The sequence below is a fragment of the Primulina eburnea genome, chromosome 15 (genome assembly GCF_022965805.1).
Source record: "Primulina eburnea isolate SZY01 chromosome 15, ASM2296580v1, whole genome shotgun sequence".
Classification (NCBI taxonomy): Eukaryota; Viridiplantae; Streptophyta; class Magnoliopsida; order Lamiales; family Gesneriaceae; genus Primulina; species Primulina eburnea.
The window spans coordinates 31,631,714-31,649,674 of NC_133115.1; the positions used below are offsets into that span (position 1 = coordinate 31,631,714).

General features: G+C 34.4%; 1 protein-coding gene across 1 annotated transcript; it reads left to right on the forward strand.

Annotated features, from left to right (window-relative positions):
• Positions 1 to 600: 600 nt before the first annotated feature.
• LOC140814107 (kinesin-like protein KIN-UB) lies at positions 601 to 10,348 on the forward strand. Its single transcript, XM_073172981.1, has 19 exons — positions 601 to 787; positions 1,704 to 1,798; positions 1,909 to 2,031; positions 2,481 to 2,666; positions 2,785 to 3,006; positions 3,159 to 3,309; positions 4,292 to 4,441; positions 4,715 to 4,803; positions 4,958 to 5,161; positions 5,709 to 5,807; positions 6,513 to 6,647; positions 7,180 to 7,311; positions 7,637 to 7,772; positions 7,852 to 7,944; positions 8,130 to 8,255; positions 8,430 to 8,555; positions 9,042 to 9,185; positions 9,810 to 9,938; positions 10,020 to 10,348. The coding sequence occupies exons 1-19, from the start codon at positions 649 to 651 to the stop codon at positions 10,178 to 10,180; spliced, it is 2,640 nt and encodes an 879-aa protein (XP_073029082.1). The 5' UTR covers positions 601 to 648; the 3' UTR covers positions 10,181 to 10,348.
• Positions 10,349 to 17,961: the final 7,613 nt, after the last annotated feature.

A 17,961-nucleotide genomic window follows, 5' to 3' on the forward strand; every position in this document is an offset into this window, starting at 1 on the left:
TTCATAAGCTTACATGATCATTTATTAGCTGTCGAAATGTAAAATCAAATCAATAAATTTGTGGAATTTAATTAATTGGGACATATGAATATAGAATAATTCTAAAATTAAAATGTAAGGCCCAAAACAGACATATTCTCTGGGCCAGGCCCACCAGAAAGACATGCCTAGATTCTCTCGCACTTCTTTTAAGGCAGTTCAAAGTTCCATCGTGGTGATAGTGGAAGCCCGTTTTCGTCAATTTAAGCATTCACTACCCCTGACAGAATGGCCTTTTGGTCCTTTCGGCTCAAGGGTCTGTTTGAGATATTATTATTTTTTCCCCTAAAAACTTTTGGGGATTACTATGAGTAAGACAGCCTGTAGCCGCTGTAGGTCAGCGTGATATTCTAGTAACCAAACAATCCCTTGTCCTGCATCGTCACTGTCTCATGATGTAACGACGACTTTCCGACCCCACTCTCCGTAGCAATTTTCCCTGTTTCTTCCGTTTTGAATTTTAATTAAAAAAGCAGTGAAGTCAAAGTACCAAAAGCTCCCTGTCTTCTTACTAAATGCCCATCGTCACCCTTCCTGCCTTTATCTTCAATATATTTCTTTTTTATTCTATCAATTTTAACAGAGAGAAGAAGCAAACGATACTCGCACATGGCTACAGGCGGAGGTCACAGAAATGGTGCACACAAAGCGCCAAATCTTCGTAACTCGTCTTCTTTCAAATCGAAGCTTCCGCCGTCGAATGTACGCCGCAGCAGCCCTGCGACTCTAGGTGGCGGCGCCCCTTCCGGTGAGTTGCGTGGAGTTAGTTCATTTTAAGCATGTCTGGAGATTGCTCGATCTGATGGTTTTGGTAGAAGGTGTAATGATTCCGGTGTTTGATTTGTTGTACGAGCAATGTAGGTCAAAATGTAGTTTGACTTCATTTTTTTTAAAGTTCTGTGAATTAGTCAGCGAACTTAGAGCTCGTGTTGAAGTGTGTCTTGTGCTATGAAAGTTGTGAATTTTACTGTTAAATGCTGGTGTTAAAATAGGATTCTCGGGTTGATGGAGTGCTTGCTAGCGGATGAATAATGTTTTGTACGAGTAGACATGCATATGCCTATATGCGTACTCGCTTATGTACGGGTTTGAGATCCGTCGGTTTGTTTTTGAAGTGGATTCAGGAGAAGCTGAATTACATTTTTGGAATGCATAATGGATGTTTGATTTATTTATGGCGTGAGAATGACTAATATGTGATCAATAATAAAACATTTTAGCGTAAACGGTATCCCGAGATTCATAATTTGAATTGTTCTGTATGGTGGAAATTAACTACAGCTCAAATATGGCTTGAACTGCAGTGATCAATTTGCGTTTTCTTCGAGAAATCTAAAAGATTCCATGCCACGTTTCGTTGTTTGACTGTGGTACATGTCAGTTGCTGATATGTATAACGAAAACTGATCGACGAGGTTGGTCTGGAGCAAGAACAATAAATATGACCATATTTCTTGTTTGGTTACATATTTTGTGAGGCTTTCCTTGGAAAAAGCACTCAGGGTTCAGCTCAGTTGGTTAAGTCTTTCATTGATGTCAAATGAATCATATTGGTTAAGCTCTATTAACAGTAGAACTGGCTGCATCAAGTCATTCAAATTCAAATCTTTCTTACCCCTATTAGAGGAAAGAGTCTATTTGATGCAATTTATTGGAAATTACAGGAAGAGTGCGGGTAGCCGTAAGATTGAGGCCTAAAAATGCTGAGGAATTGGAAGCTGATGCAGATTTTGCTGATTGCATAGAGTTGCAACCTGAGGTTCTCAAATTAATTTAAATTTATTCGTTTAGATCTTTTACCTTGAGGGATAATATAACCTCATTTGTAAATCTTTCCGTGTGATGCTATTTGTTTGCTTTTCGCCACAGCTTAAAAGATTGAAACTTAGGAAAAACAATTGGGATTCAGATACCTTTGAATTTGATGAGGTTTTCACTGAATTTGCATCACAGAAACGAGTCTACGAAGTTGTTGCTAAACCTGTTGTCGAGGTGAGTGGTATAAAGTCATTTTACTTTCTAAATTTGGACACTTATTCTCTGAAAATGTGTAATATATGCCGATTTCCTTGCAGAAAGTCTCTTTTTTATCGCTAGATTTTGTGGCTGCAAAATTATGTTGAATTAATGTGTTTAGTGATTAAATCAGAAACTTTAGCTGTTATGATTAAATCAAAAACTTATACATGAATATGATTAAATTTATACGTTAGATTTTATGATTTAATTAATCATAACAATCTTTATTCTTTCAGTTAAATAAATGATATTTATTCTTTCAAAGTTCAAATGGAAAGACACAAATTTAAGTTTATCCCTTATGTTTTACCTCAAAATAAATTTATGGGCAAGTGGAGCCACATGCAGAGTAACAAGTGGTATAATATTATGAAGCTCACACTTGATTATCTGTTTTGCTTATTTATTCCCCTGTTTTCCAGAGCGTTTTGGATGGTTACAATGGGACTGTGATGGCTTATGGTCAGACTGGCACGGGTAAAACTTATACACTTGGACGACTGGGTGACGAAGATACCTCAGCTCGGGGTATAATGGTTCGATCTATGGAGGATTTATTGGCAAATATCTCTCCGGAGACTGATTCTATCTCAGTCTCATACTTGCAGGTTGCAAGCCATGCAGGATTAAGTGATAATATTGCGAACGAAATTTCATTTTTGTAGTATTTTACTAGAAATATCTGGAATTTTAATGAATGATATCTAATAATTTCTGTTATTGTAGATTTATATGGAGACCATTCAGGATCTACTAAATCCAGCAAATGATAATATTTCTATTGTTGAGGACCAAAAAACTGGGGATGTTTCTTTGCCTGGAGCAACTGTCATGGTGATCAGCAACCAGCTAAATTTTATGGAACTATTACGGTTGGGTGAAGACCATAGGTTTGCTGCCAATACTAAATTGAACACTGAATCTTCCCGTAGTCATGCCCTTCTCATGGTAAAAATGGAGATAATATAAAGTGCTTGTTGTTTTCTATTTTCTTTAACTAGTTTCTGTGTCCTGACACGCACACAAAAATTCCTTTTTATGCTATTCTTATGAAACTGTTTGTTAGTATCTGGTTCTACAACTAATGTTGCTTGGGACAGGTCCATGTGAAGAGATCTATATCGGACGGGGACAATGATTTTTCTCCGGAAAATCGCTCCAATTTGATTGGTAATTTGAGGCCACCAATGCTACGAAGAAGCAAACTAATTGTCGTGGATCTTGCTGGTTCTGAACGTATTCACAAATCAGGTCCTTTTGAAACTCCGGACCTACTTATTGAAGAAGAAATTTTCATTTTATAAAGTGATGGCTTTGTGCAAACTGTATAAGTTGTTTTTATTCAATTGCCTTTTTATTGTGCAGGAATAAAAGTAAATAAATAACTCCGTAGTTTCTTTTAAATGTCTTGCCATAAATAAAAATAAAAGTAAAATAAAAGTGAGCTTTTGTGATCGATAATGATCCTTGATTTCAATCCCTCAACTCTGGTTGCTCCTTAGAGACTCCTTAGTTTTATTTGAACAAAAATAATTTGTGCTCTGAGATGCTTTATATCAATTCTCTGTAATTTGTCCCGAACCATTTAGCTGTGCGTTTATGTTCACATTTACTATTTTCTGTTAAGACTTTAGTTGCCAGTTTTTCTTTGATTGTTTCCATTTTTCATTAATGAGAGGAGCAGAGATTGTTGGTGGGTGAACTGGAAACAGAAAAGGACTTGGACGTATTTGAAATTCAATTACGGATGCTTATTTATGAGAGCTGTATCCCATGCATTTATCTTTCAGTATATAAAACCTGGATTCTTTAGCGCTCAAAAGTGAGAAATTAGCTGCGGGATGAATCTTTAATTTTGTTTTAATTCTAAGGAGAATAAATTATGTTGTTGAATTAGTTAATCAATTCTTCTTATTCGCTCAAGTTCATCGAGATGCTGTGTTCAGTTAGTAGGAAAATACCTTTTTAGTTTCTAACCTACTCGGTTGATCTATGTCTAGATTGTAGCCATTACTAAAACAAACAGACTCCAAAGATGCTTTTTTATTTACGATCAGACACTGATAAACTTATTTGATATATGATTCAAAGTGGGCTGTTTAGAGGCTCACCACACCCTCGATTAGAGTTTTACTGGAGCATTCTTACTTTGACAGTTTAGATTAATTAATCTTGTTTGCTTTAAGTGGCTTACAATTTGTATTATCTCAGAGAATTTTAAATTTTTCTGAAGGAAGCGAGGGACACATGTTGGAAGAAGCGAAATCTATAAATCTTTCACTTAGTGCTTTAGGGAAATGTATAAATGCCCTGGCAGAAAATAGTTCTCATGTCCCAGTTCGGGATTCAAAACTTACGAGGCTGCTTAAAGATTCATTTGGAGGTGAGATTTTCTTTCTGTGTTAATTTTCTAGCTTCTGTCTGATGCTTTATTTCAACAAAATCCTGTCTAATCTATAATTTAATTAGTTTGTTAATTCTAAAACTTTTACCCAGGTTTCTTTTAGTCAGCACAGTTTTCAAGAATTGATGCTTGATCCTTTTATGTTACAATTAAGGGTTTTTGTTGGTTTATTATAGAATACAAAGATCACATTTTGTTGGTTTATGATGTCGAAGCCATGTGCAACTTAATGGCATTCCTGTTATGCTGCAGGCACATCAAGAACTTCATTAATTGTCACAGTCGGCCCATCTCCACGTCATCGAGGAGAAACTTCAAGCACCATATTATTTGGACAAAGGGTGAGTTGTAGTAATTATCAGAATTTTATATTTGAGGCCCTAAGAACTGAGTAAAGAGTCAAGTTCTCGCTTCTAATTTGTTATTTAGGACGGAAATTGTTTCTTTGCTGTATAAGTTTGGGTCCATATTGTTTGTATTTGATTTTATTTGCAGGCAATGAAGGTGGAAAATATGCTGAAAATCAAGGAGGAATTCGACTACAAGAGTTTGTCCAAAAGACTAGAGATGGAAATTGATAAACTCATTGCTGAAAATGAAAGACAACAAAAAGTTTATGAAAATGAAACCGAGAGAATCAGGTTAGAAGCACAGAAACGTGTTGCGGAGGCGGAAAGGAATTATGTGGAAGTTCTAGAGGTATTTGTGCGTGCAAATTCCACTCAGCATCTGTAATGGAGTATATTGTCTTCTTAATTGCAAAACCATGGGTCAACTTTTCAGTAAGAGATTCTAGAAATATATTAAAAAAATTTGAAACTGTTGTTGTCATATCACTGTTATAACCTTATAAGTTTATAGCACAATCTTAGAAAATCGAAGATACATTAGGTATAATTTGGTACTATAAACCTTTGTACATGGTTAAATAAGAGATTTTTTCTTTCGCTTCACAATGTGGCAATTACTAAGTTGTTCCACCGTTGGTCTAATATCTCATGATACTGTTGTCTGGCCAACACTACGTGGCAACAATATTTGGAGACAAATGAGGTGCTAGAAAATCTCTGCACAAAGTCGATTAAAATGTGGGGGATAAGATGAGGTTTGAAATTTGAATAAAAATGTTACATGCTTGTAAATGTTTGATTCAAATCGTATTCACTTTATTGTTTCCTATCCAAAAAAAATTATATTCACTATTATTTCCGAGTTTCTGATTGATCCTTTTTTGCTGGCATATTAGGAGGAGAAAATGAAATGCCAGATGCATTATATGGAGTCAATTAAGATGCTTGAGGAAAAGTGGGCTGTCAATCAACAAAAGCAAAGCATCAATGGAGAGGTAGCAGCTTTCTCGTTCCATTCAATTATAAACAGCTAGATAAATTTGTATCGAGGAGTTTTCTTACTCAAAAGATGGGTAAAATGAAAGGGGAAGTCACAGGGAGAAGACAATCGCCTTTGCATTTGTGCCTTTGTTTGTGCAATGAAAAATGTCTACCTTCAGCATCTTTTTATGTGAAATGGGAACACAATGAAATGAAAAAAAGAGATTCAAGTTGGAAGTTAATGTCATTATGCTCCAGGGTTGAGATCTTTTAGGCAGTTGAAAGTGTTTTTTAATTAAGATTTTCGGTGAGATAGTAAATTTAATCAGCTCTTATTGAATGTAATGAAAAATTCTTTAAAAATAGATCAATTTTGCATCCAGGAGCAAAGCATGTAGACAAAGTATTAACCCACCTTTTGGTAGATGGATTAAAACTATAAGAGGCTCAATATCAATTGCTTTTGAGACGTGGTCCGGGGTTGTGGACTGGGCACAAGAAATAAAAGGGTTATCTCGAGTTGGAAGTAGTTAATGGAATAGTATTTTATCCTGGATCAATTCTACATGTAGGTGCACCTGAAATTCACTGTAGATCCTTTTCAATTCATTTTTTTCACTTGAAACTGTCGAATTATTAGAAGAAAAATGTGTAACCGAACTACTCTTTGAGACTTTTCGCCTCGTATTGCTAAGGAAATTGAAAATGGCTTTTTGCAGAATCACACAGGTGCTAATAACGAAGAAGTTGCTGAGCTAAAATCCTTGCTGCAAAATGAAAATCGGCTCCTTAAGACAGCTGAAGAGGAAATTCAGAATTTAAAAAATCAACTACTGAAATTTTCTAAGGTGGAGGTAATGGTCTGAGCTAAAAATGGTCTTTTAGGGACTCTGGTACAAGTATTTAATTCATTGGATCATGGATTAAAGCTTCAAATTCAAAGTAGGTTTTGAGTAATGAGAGAACATTAAGTTTTTCCAAAAACGCTTTGAAAATGTCCCTGATAATTTAATTCATTGGATCATGGATTAAAGCTTCAAATTCAAAGTAGGTTTTGAGTAATGAGAGAACATTAAGTTTTTCCCAAAACGCTTTGAAAATGTCCCTGATATCTTGAAACCTTGATTATAATATTGCAAATTTTAATAAAGAAGCGAAAAGTGCGAATGCAAGGAAACAAGTTAGACTGTACTTTTCTCTTAGTGAAAACCGTGGAAACAGAGTTTATTTTTTTCGGGAACATTTAAAAATTAACTACACTTCAATTTCATTTCCATTTGCTCAAAATACGAGAACTACAGCTATTGAGATGGATATTTTCTGAAATTTTAATTCTGGACTCAGATCTATATTTGAATTGTACATATAACACATTTATATTTGCAGTTGGTGGGAAACACAGATGCTTCAAGTTTTCAGCAAGTACTGGAAGTGGAGTGCCGTAAGAAAAAGAAACTGGAAGAAGAAGTGAGACTTTTACGAAGTCAATCGGCACAGATGACCATCGAGGCTAATCAGGTATGTTTTTGTTGTCTATATTCTTTACATTTGAATGGTAGTTATATAAATTTTTTAAAATCACATTTGTCCTCTTTTTGCTATGCATCTCGAGTTCTTTTGGCTTCTCAAATTTGACATTGCTATGATCCAGTATCCTATGTTGTTTTCTCTAATTAAATGAATGATAGGCACTTGACCAGATCAATCTACGGATGAATTTAATTGGCTAAACATATTATGTTTCTCTAGAATGTAATCATTTGTGGAGTTTTCTCAGTTGTTCCCAAGTTTAACACAGACGTTTCTATGATTTGATTTGTATTTATTTGTGGTATATTTGTAGCCTAGAGGCTCTCTCAACAGAGGAAACTCTGCAAACCCTCTTCTTGGTTTAAATTCTCTTTCTCCACTTAATCATCTGCGTTCTAGAGATGGTAGTGATGGAGAAAGGGCATCAATTACAAACCTTCATGAACAAGGTACTTTTTTTTGTTTTATTTTATTTATTTTCATTTCAATTTCTTTGAGACTTTACATTCCAAAATTTTAATCTGACAGTTGGATTGCAAAAGATATTGTCATTGCTTGAGTCGGACGATGCAAGTGTCCGGATTCATGCTGTCAAAGTAGTGGCCAATTTAGCCGCCGAAGGTGCTTCACTTTCCTCACATTTCTTTGTATGATGCAACACATTAGTTGAACCACATATATTTTGCATTTCCCTGTCCCTGTTAGATTTTGACATGCTTGGGTAATTATGTGGTTGGTGTTCTGTGAACCTGATGTTTCACATGTTAGTGTGAGACACTTAAGCTTGTCTTCCGTGTAATTTACAGAAGCAAACCAAGAAAAGATAGTTGAAGCTGGTGGTCTCACTTCATTGTTGATGCTCCTTAGAAGCTACGAGGATGAAACTGTTCGTAGAATTGCTGCTGGTGCTATTGCTAACCTGGCTATGAATGGTAACTTCTTTCCGTTTGCTGTCTTTATATATATAGTTTGTTATTTTGTGAACAACATATATTTTTTAAATAGTAGATTGTCCTTAATGGTATCCTATTAATTAATCAGTGCCATGTTCTATTCTTCTCCAATCAATTGACATTCCCTTAAATTATGCTTGTTTGCTGTCTCAGAGGCTAATCAGGAACTCATAATGGCCCAAGCCGGAATCTCTTTGTTAGCGATGACAGCCACCGATGCCGAAGATTCACAGACCTTGAGAATGGTTGCTGGAGCCATAGCTAATTTATGCGGCAATGGTATATGATTATTTGCTTTTGCACTTAGCTCTCCTCCCTTGTATCCCATGGATATGGATACCTGCAACTGTTTTAACTTTAAAAAACAAGGGTATCCAGTTGTAGATAGCGCAAGAGAAGTCCTTTAATTATCAGAAAAACATTACCGACATTCTGCGAGGTGCCATTTAGAACCTCTCTTGGACGCAGGGGCGGAGCCAAAGGCTCCTAAAGCCCGGGTGGCTCAATTTTTTTTTAAAAGTTACATGTAAATTTTATATAATTTTGGAATAATATGATATTAGCCCCGGAAGATCAATTTAATATATTAAAAAATTATAGTTTAAATTTTTAGTCCGGGCGGAGCCATATTTCTGGCTCCGCCACTGCTTGGACGAGCTCTCGTGTTAAGTAGTTATGGGTTTGGTCCCGATGAAAATATTCGTTCCATTTTTTTAATTTAAAAAACTCTATTAGTAAGAAGTTTGCGTATCCATGACTTTGCAGATAAACTACAAACGAAGCTGAGGTCCGAAGGTGGGATAAAAGCTCTATTAGCAATGGTCAGATGTAGGCATCCGGATGTACTCTCTCAAGTTGCCCGTGGTATCGCTAATTTTGCAAAATGTGAATCGAGAGCTTCTACACAGGGTAAGTACATGTTTATTGTTAAAACAACTTTTAAAACTTTTTATAAAATTTTTGTAAAAACACTTTCATAAAAACGTTTTATAAATATTTGTCACGAAATCATAGCCTCTAGAAAACAGGGTTATAACAATATGACATCTGAGACCGAGCATAGCATTTGGCTCAGTGGTCTCATCCGGGATTCCCTTGTGAACTGCCCGTGTTCGATCCCCACCCCTTAGATTAGGACTCTCAAAAAAAAAAAAACACAATATGACATCTAGATTTTAAATGCGTGGACGTAAGAAAATATGTTGGCTCTGCCCGAGAAAATTTTTTCCAATAAGCATTAAGCACATGTCACACCACCATCACACGTAGTTCAGGCCTTCTAGGACAAACAGAAACAACTCGTCCGGCACCATTTGAACAGGGGTTTGGTTCTCCGCCTTGTTCTAAATCTACAGAGCTGGACAACTTAAGCGATAAAAATAAGAAAATAAATAAATAAAACTGGTGAGGAGGATGGTTGTTGATCCCACTGACCTGTGGTGACATCGCTTTTGTGTTACATAAATTATGAATATGTTCTATGATGGTGAACAATTATATGCAATTGTTTGAGATACAAAACACTGATGTCAGGAACAAGAACCGGACGTTCTTTACTAATAGAGGATGGAGCATTGCCTTGGATTGTACAGAATGCAAACAATGAAGTGTCACTGATAAGACGCCACGTTGAACTGGCGCTGTGCCACTTGGCACAACACGGTAATAGTCTAACCAATGAGAAACCCAATTTTATGATCGCTCATTTTGATGGAAATACTGATTTTCTTTCCTACCCACCAGAGGTTAATGCAAAAGACATGATCAGTGGAGGAGCCCTTTGGGAGCTTGTTCGAATTTCACGTGACTGTTCTCGGGAGGACATTCGGGCTCTGGCTCGTCGAACTTTGGCATCAAGTTCCACATTCCAATCTGAAATGCGTCGCTTACGGATCGAGGTGTAAATTCTAACTTCGTATAAGCTTTTATTCGCCGGCTTTTGCTTTTTCTAATTAGCTTCACCTGTATATTGATTCATCATTTTGGGACACTCAAGTGACCATGTTTCTGTTGCTTCAGTATCAATTTTGTATTTAGTTTCATTGTAAATAACAAGAATATGGTTAATGATAGCAATTCTTGTTCTATTATAATATGGTAACAGAATTTAATGAAGTTGTAGCTGAGGCGATTCAATATATTTGAAAGATAACTTATGCTTTAGAAATCTGAAAAATTTTCATTTCAGTAGAGATACTCATTACTGTTCCCCAAATTTGAGCATTCGAGACTTCTCAATTAAAAAATCGACTTCAAATTCAAAGCGACATATGCAACCCAACGCCAATAAATTTGATAGACGACAAAAAAATTTTGCGGTATAAGAATTTAAAATATTGACATCCAAAAACTACCTGCAGCTTGCCCTTTATTTGGTGGCCCTAGGTATCATATTTTTCCTTCATTTCCTACACAAACGACCATATTCGGTGGCTTGGAATGATTTTGCGACTATTTAATCCATACCCTGAAAATTAATTTTGAACTAGATGAAAAAGCTTTTTTAATCGTGAGATGAGATGATGAAGAATGTGGTAATAAATTGAAAGATAAAATAACATAATTATCGTTTTAGTTTCAATTATTGTAAAACTTGATTTAAATACGAGATGTTGAATCTCATCTTTCACTCACGAGATTATAGCAACAAAAAAAGAAAAGAAAAGAAAAGAAACAATAGAATATTGTTGTAAGTACTGATTATAATCTATCAAAAATAGTACATCGACAACAAATAACACGGGAACACCTACAATTAAAGAACTGACTTGCTGGTTTGTGCCGCTACCCATACTCAATAAATTGGAAAAAAGAGTTGAACTTTTATGCACTCGAATCTTTACAGCAATCTCATTAAGATCTTCGATTTTCATGCTACGATGTTATACACAGATAAATGAGACTTGCAGCTTGTTCAAATATTTTTCAAAATTTATAAGGACACCATTCGACTTAATTAATAAATTGGAAATGAAATCACAGCACAATTGAATCAGAAGATTTAATTATGCGAATTGATGGTATAATTTTCTCCTGAGTATCACGTGGAGATGTAGACTACTCTTTATTATCAAATTAAATGTTAAATAATTTGCATATTATGAAGCTTTTAAAGAAAGTCAAAAACTGAATAGATGATACATAATTTAAATCGTTGAGGTCCCAAAAACTGGAATAATTCATACTCAATCTGTCTCATATATTTAGGCTTGTGTGTGTTTTCACACAAATTAATAAAGTTATTTGAAAAGTATATTTTTCAAATAAAATTTCCCAATTTATTCATTATTTAATTATTTTTTTAGTAATTAAATGAACAAATTAGTAATTAAAAAAATAAAATTAAATAAAGGTAGATTGATAAAAGAGTAGAGAAACACTATCAGATATGAAAACTGGACTATATATATTTGAGACAACTTAAATATATGAGATGGAGGGAGTTGACTAGTTGGGATTAGAAGGCTATATATACAATAGGAATGAAAACTACAATCTTGAAATAATTTCACATCAAATTTTCTCATTAATATTATAATATAGATAACTATCCCTACTTGTATTAATTTGTTGAATCCAACTCTTGAGATTGCTGATGCATCATAATGCATGTGAAAGGGAAAAATAAAGGCAAGACAGCATTAGGGTTCGTTCGATCCTAGGTGTGGGGTAGTGCCCACACCCCATATCAATGGTTGAGATTCCACTTCACGAAAAAAAAAAAAAATTAAGTCAGAAAAAATTCCAGCCGTTGAATGTACCCCTGCCTGCAGGCACTGGGTAGGATGGAATAATCCATTAGATTAGACACAATATAGTCTTAATGCAGTGTAGGATGGAATAATCCATTAGATTAGACACAATATAGTCTTAATGCAGTGAACCATGCACATTCCTGAATCTAGACACCCTACTCATCATTGCTGACATTACCAGCTTGTAGGCCCTTCTAATTAAACACACACAAAAATATACATACATACAAATCTGTATGTATTTTATAGGCAGAGAGTGACAGTGGGAAGAACTTTCAACGTTACTGGAGATGTTTTTATATATTACGCATGCATAATGTATTCCATGGGGAGGACTTAATCAACTTTTTTGTTGGGCTGTTCGATTCTGGCACATATATACAAGCGTTTTGGATATACAGTAAAGAGAGATTTTGTGATGTGAGCCATGAAGAATTAGAGGAACCAAACTCAACTTTGACACTTTGGTTGGGAGACCTTCTTTTTGGTATTCTTATTTTGGGGTGAACGTAGAGAAAACAACAATCTGAAATATAGAATAGAAAACGAAACGGTGCATGAAAACACTTGGGTTTGAGGCGTATTGAAAATATTTTTCTTTAAAATTTTATTTGCCCTCACTCCTTAAAGTTTGCTAATGAGTTTTATAATTACTTTTGAGATGAAACAAACTCTTCTGACACAGTAATGTAACAATCATATAGAGTTGCAGAATATATATTTTATAGATTTGGTAGAATTGCAATGGAGAGTCGTGTTTCTTCATAAATTAATGTGTCCTAAATGAAATGATGCAGATATCTATTCACAAGATATTTTTCGGTGAATAGTTATGGTTGAAAAAAATTCAACCAAGAGACAATGATTCAAGAAGGTTCTAACCGCTGGTTTGGTTACCGTCTGAAAACTTTAGCAGAAGTGTAGCGTTGAGCACTTAAAACAGGTGTTCTGCAAATACTAGAATTACACCACATATGAACTATTTGATAAGCCCAAATCTTATAGAGATTTTAGGGATTTTATTTTATAATATTGGTGTTTATCTGTAATTATTATCCTTAATTATGTGATTATCTGAATTAATTTTATAAAATTTATAGATCTAAAAAAATATAAAAAATGCTTAATTTGAAGAATAAGATGATTTAACAAAAATTCAAAGGAAACAAATTATAAAAGAAAGGAAATAAATATTTTATTATCTTGATAATATTGAAGTTTTGGAAAATCTGTACAGATCTTGATAAATAAAACCTATACAATCTTATTGTAACAATAATTTGGGCTTCAAAGAGTTAGAGGATTAGGCCCATGAAGAAATAGACATGAACAACAAGAAGGAATGCACAAAAAAAGAGAAAAAAACTAGCGCAGAAGAGAGGAGAAGAGAGAGGCGTGAGAAGAAAAGGGAGGAGAAGCGTACAGAGAAGAAAAAGAGGCAAAGGTGAGGGAACGAAAAGGAGGAGGCAGAGGATAAACACAGAGGAAGGAAGAGAAGAGGAAGGAAGAGAAGAAAGGAAAGAAACAGAAAAGAACAGTGGTGAACAAAAGACTACACAAAAGACAACACTGTGGAGAAAGAAGAGAAAAGAAACAAAGAGGAATACAGAGGCTGAAATAGGGATGACAATTTTCTCCGAACCCGTTGCAGGATCCGATACCTGACCCGAATAGAAGAGGGTATGGAGGGATTTTTAGACCCGATTAAATAATTGAGTAATCGGGTATGAGAATTTTCGAGTTCGGGTATGGAGGCGGGTTTGATATAATCCGACCCACACCCGACCCGAATACCTATTTAAATTAATATATATATATATATGTATATATACAGTAATTATATTTATTTATATTAAAGATTCATCTTCTCAAATCCAAGTAAATCAATACTTTTTCTTTTCTCTTCCCTTTCACTGTCACTTTTACGTTTCAAGGTTTTACCACTTTTTTTATTTTCATTCAATTTCTCATCTTCTTCATTAGTTAGTTTATTCCATGTTTGACTTTAAAAATTGAAAAATACTTTATTTTTGTTGAATCGAGTACTTTTATTCAACTAATATAAACTATTTTTAATATTTTGTTATTTTTTCTATAAAGTTTATTTTGCAAACTTTTATCATTAATAATTTTTCTTATTGTTCATTTAAATAATTTTTTAAATATTCATAACTTCATTGAAACAATTTAAATTTGAAAAATTCAATTGTATATGATAATAGGGTATTTGGGTAAGGTATGTGTATCCGACAATCCGATGGGTATGATGATGGATGTATGAAATCCGACCCATACCCTATCCATTGCCATCCCTAGGCTGAAACACGATGAATTCCTCAACACATGTCACAAATCACTGATAATTCATTTTTTATTTTATTTTCTTCTATGAACTTTTACGAACTTAAACATGACTTTTCACTTCTGTTTTGAATTAATGAAATAATTTTATTTAGACTAAGATCATGATAGAGCCAAACAATACTTTAATTTGTTTGTTCGTTGATTTATTTTCAATATATTATTTTTCTTGATTTTAAATATTGATTGATGTTGGTTTAATATTTTTTGTTAATAGCCTGATCAACTATTTACATGTTTGTTGATTAATCACGAATCGAAAGATGATTGGATAAATATAGCAACAAAGACGTCATCAACACATGTTTAAACTGACTAGAAATAATATTTCGTTTCAATGTGCAGTTTTAGGTGAAAACTGAAATATTACAAAAATTTTATGCATTTTGATCTAATTAAATTCAATTAAAAATAATTGGACTATTAGATTTAAATAAGTTTATTAACTAGATGTTTCCTTGACTATGTCTCTTGAAAGACGTTTTGTCTTTAAATATGCTAAACGAGAATGTCAAACATCAAAAGAGTCAACGATATAAACAAAATTCATAGCTTTATTATCATTAACACTTAACTTATACATCAAATCGCATATATAACAATTTCTTTCAAAAGTCCTATTCTTATATACAACACATGTACTCCCTTAGGGAGTGTTTGGTTTGCTTGATTAGGTGGGTTTATTTTTTTTAAACCCACCTAATCACTCGTTTGGTTCGATTTTTATTAAACCAAGTCAATCCCTCCTATGAATGATTATGTTATATTAGGTAGGTTAAAATAATACCTCCTCACCCCCTAGGATTATTTATCCCACTCTTAATACCTCATATTTTTCCAATTTTACCCTTCTCTTATATTCAAACTCACCACCACTTCCCGTCACCGACCGCCGCCGCCACAACCGCCGCCGTCCGACCACCGGCCGACCGTCGACCGACCGCCGGCGTCGGCGCCGACATATTTTTCCGGCCGGCCGTTTCGGGCCACCGCCCCCGTCAGCCGTTTCCGGTCGGCCGGCCGCCGCCGCCACTGTCGTCGCCGCCGCAAAGGGAAAGGGCAATTTTTTCTTTTCATCAAAAAATTCAAAATTATCCTACACTTAAAAATCGTACCAAACATAATCTTATTTTACACCATATATTACAATCCTACCACAATCATTTTCTTTATCATTAAAATACTAATCATTAGTTTATCCTATCCTTCCAACCAAACATAGCCTAAGTACAATCATAAGTCCACGTTTACGCATAAGACTAGCAGATACTAGATTTTTTCTAATTTCAGGAACATGATAGACATATTGTTTAAAGTCATTTTCTTTCAAGATGAAAAGTCAATCTGCACAATTCCTTTTCCAGCAACCATTGAGGTATTATAACTCCCAATTAGAACTGTTTGCTCTTGCTTTTCAATTTGATATTATGAGAATAATTTCTTGTCGTTGCAAACATGAATGGTATCACTATAATCAATTCACCAATCATTGGGCTTTGTTGTTGTTAGGGGTGTCAAAATCCGACACGATCCGTCAACCCGGAACGACCCAACACAAAAAAATCAGGTGCAGGTTGGGGTTTTCGGGTCCGGGATGGGTGTATTCGGGTTGGTGCCATGTTAGGAAGGTTTCGGGTTGGGTCGGGTTGGGTCGCGGGTTGACCCCCGAACTTTTTTTTTTGAAAATATTACCTATATTTTTATATATGGTATGTTTGAAAAAAATTTATTGTATATTTATATGATAAATTTTCATCATTTAATATTTATTTTGCATATTTTTATTTTTTTAACAAATTTGTATTTGATTTAGTAAATATAATTTTAAATTTCTACGATTAAACTTTCAAATTTAAATCGGAAATTTTGTTATTATATGTTTAAATTAAAATATTGTTATTATTATTTATTATTTTGAATTTTTTTCATTAATTTTTTTAAAAAATTTAAAAAATAAAATAAAATTCGAGTTAGGCGGGTTGAGTCGGGTTATACGGGTACGTGTTCGGGTTGGGGGTTTTCGGATTGCTTCGGGTTCGGGTTGGATTTAGGTTGAAAAAAAATAAAAAAAATTGGCGGGTTGACCCGAAACCCGACCCAACTCACCCGATTGACACCCCTAGTTGTTGTCATGTTGGCTTCGGTAATCATGCGAATTTCCATTTCCGAAATCATAACACTAATCTCATCATGTTGTTTTTCAACAACATTGGGGTTATTGACAATTATTTCCTGATTGTACTTGTAGTTATTTTGTCGATGATCTTTCTTCCTACAATTGAAATTTTTTCCGAAGAACTTATTTTTTCAATTTCCGAACTTCTTGAACTTCCTGTCATTATTTACCCTGAAGTTCCTTTTGAACTTATTTGTTTAAGCAATATTAAATTTAGAAGATTCATGGAAATTTCCCTTAGGATCACAAGATTGAGTCTTCTCTTCAATTCTCAAATATTTTTGCAATTCCTGCAAAGTTATACAACATTTTCTATGCAAAAATTTCTTTCTATAACAATTCCAATTTTGGGGTAATTTAGCAATAACATTCCCCACTTGAAATAATTCAGAAATATCAATTTAAACTCAAAAAGCTTGGTAACAATGAGTTGCAGTTGATGCATTTGATCAAGAATAAACTTTGTACTTGTCATGGAAAATTCAAGATAAAGAATTTTTCAATACCTTTCTTTTTAAGTCTTGTATTTGTACTCAAAAGCATTCCAAATTTTCACAGGAGAATAGAAAATGAAACGAGGTATGAAACACTTGGGTTTGAGGCGTATTGAAAATACTTCCGTAAAAGATTTTATTTGCTCTCACTTCTCAAAGTCTGCTAATGAGTTTTATGTGCAAATTATCTCCAATTTACAACAATACCTTCAACATAATATTTATATATCTTGCAGAGTTGCAATGGAAAGTTGTGTCTCTTAATGAGAAGAGCACGACTATTAGCTCAGTGGTAGAGCACGTCCCTGATAATTGTGTCGTTGTGCTTGTGTTGTGAGGGATTTCGTGGACATAGATAGTTCAATGTGTTCGTCGTGAAGAAGAATTGGAAACTTCAATTTATTTATTTGGAGATGCGCAATGTCAACGAAATTTTTTAATTTCTTATTTTACTAGATAAACCTCTTAAAGAATTAGAAGGCCTAGTTTATTACGATGTGTGATTTAATGGGTCCTAAATGAATTGATGCATTCATTTACCAGATATTTTTCTGTGAAAAACTGATAGAGATGTAGTTATGGTTGAAAAATTCAACCAAGAGACACAATACTTCAAGAACGTTCAAAATGTTGGTTTGGTAATTGTTTGAAAACTCTGGGTATAAGCTGTAGTGCGATTTTGGGCGCCCCAACATTGTTGTTTCTGTCCCTGCATTATCCGATAGAAGGGACAACGAGGGTGCCCAAAATGGTCCTCAGTGCTGTTGTTTCTGTTCTCCGACCCATGCTACTGTGCTCTAGCTCATATTACAATATTTTACATTTTTCCCACACCACAATTGATTGTTAACCCAAAGTTATATTTAACCTGTAATATAATTACACCAATGGACGTTTGA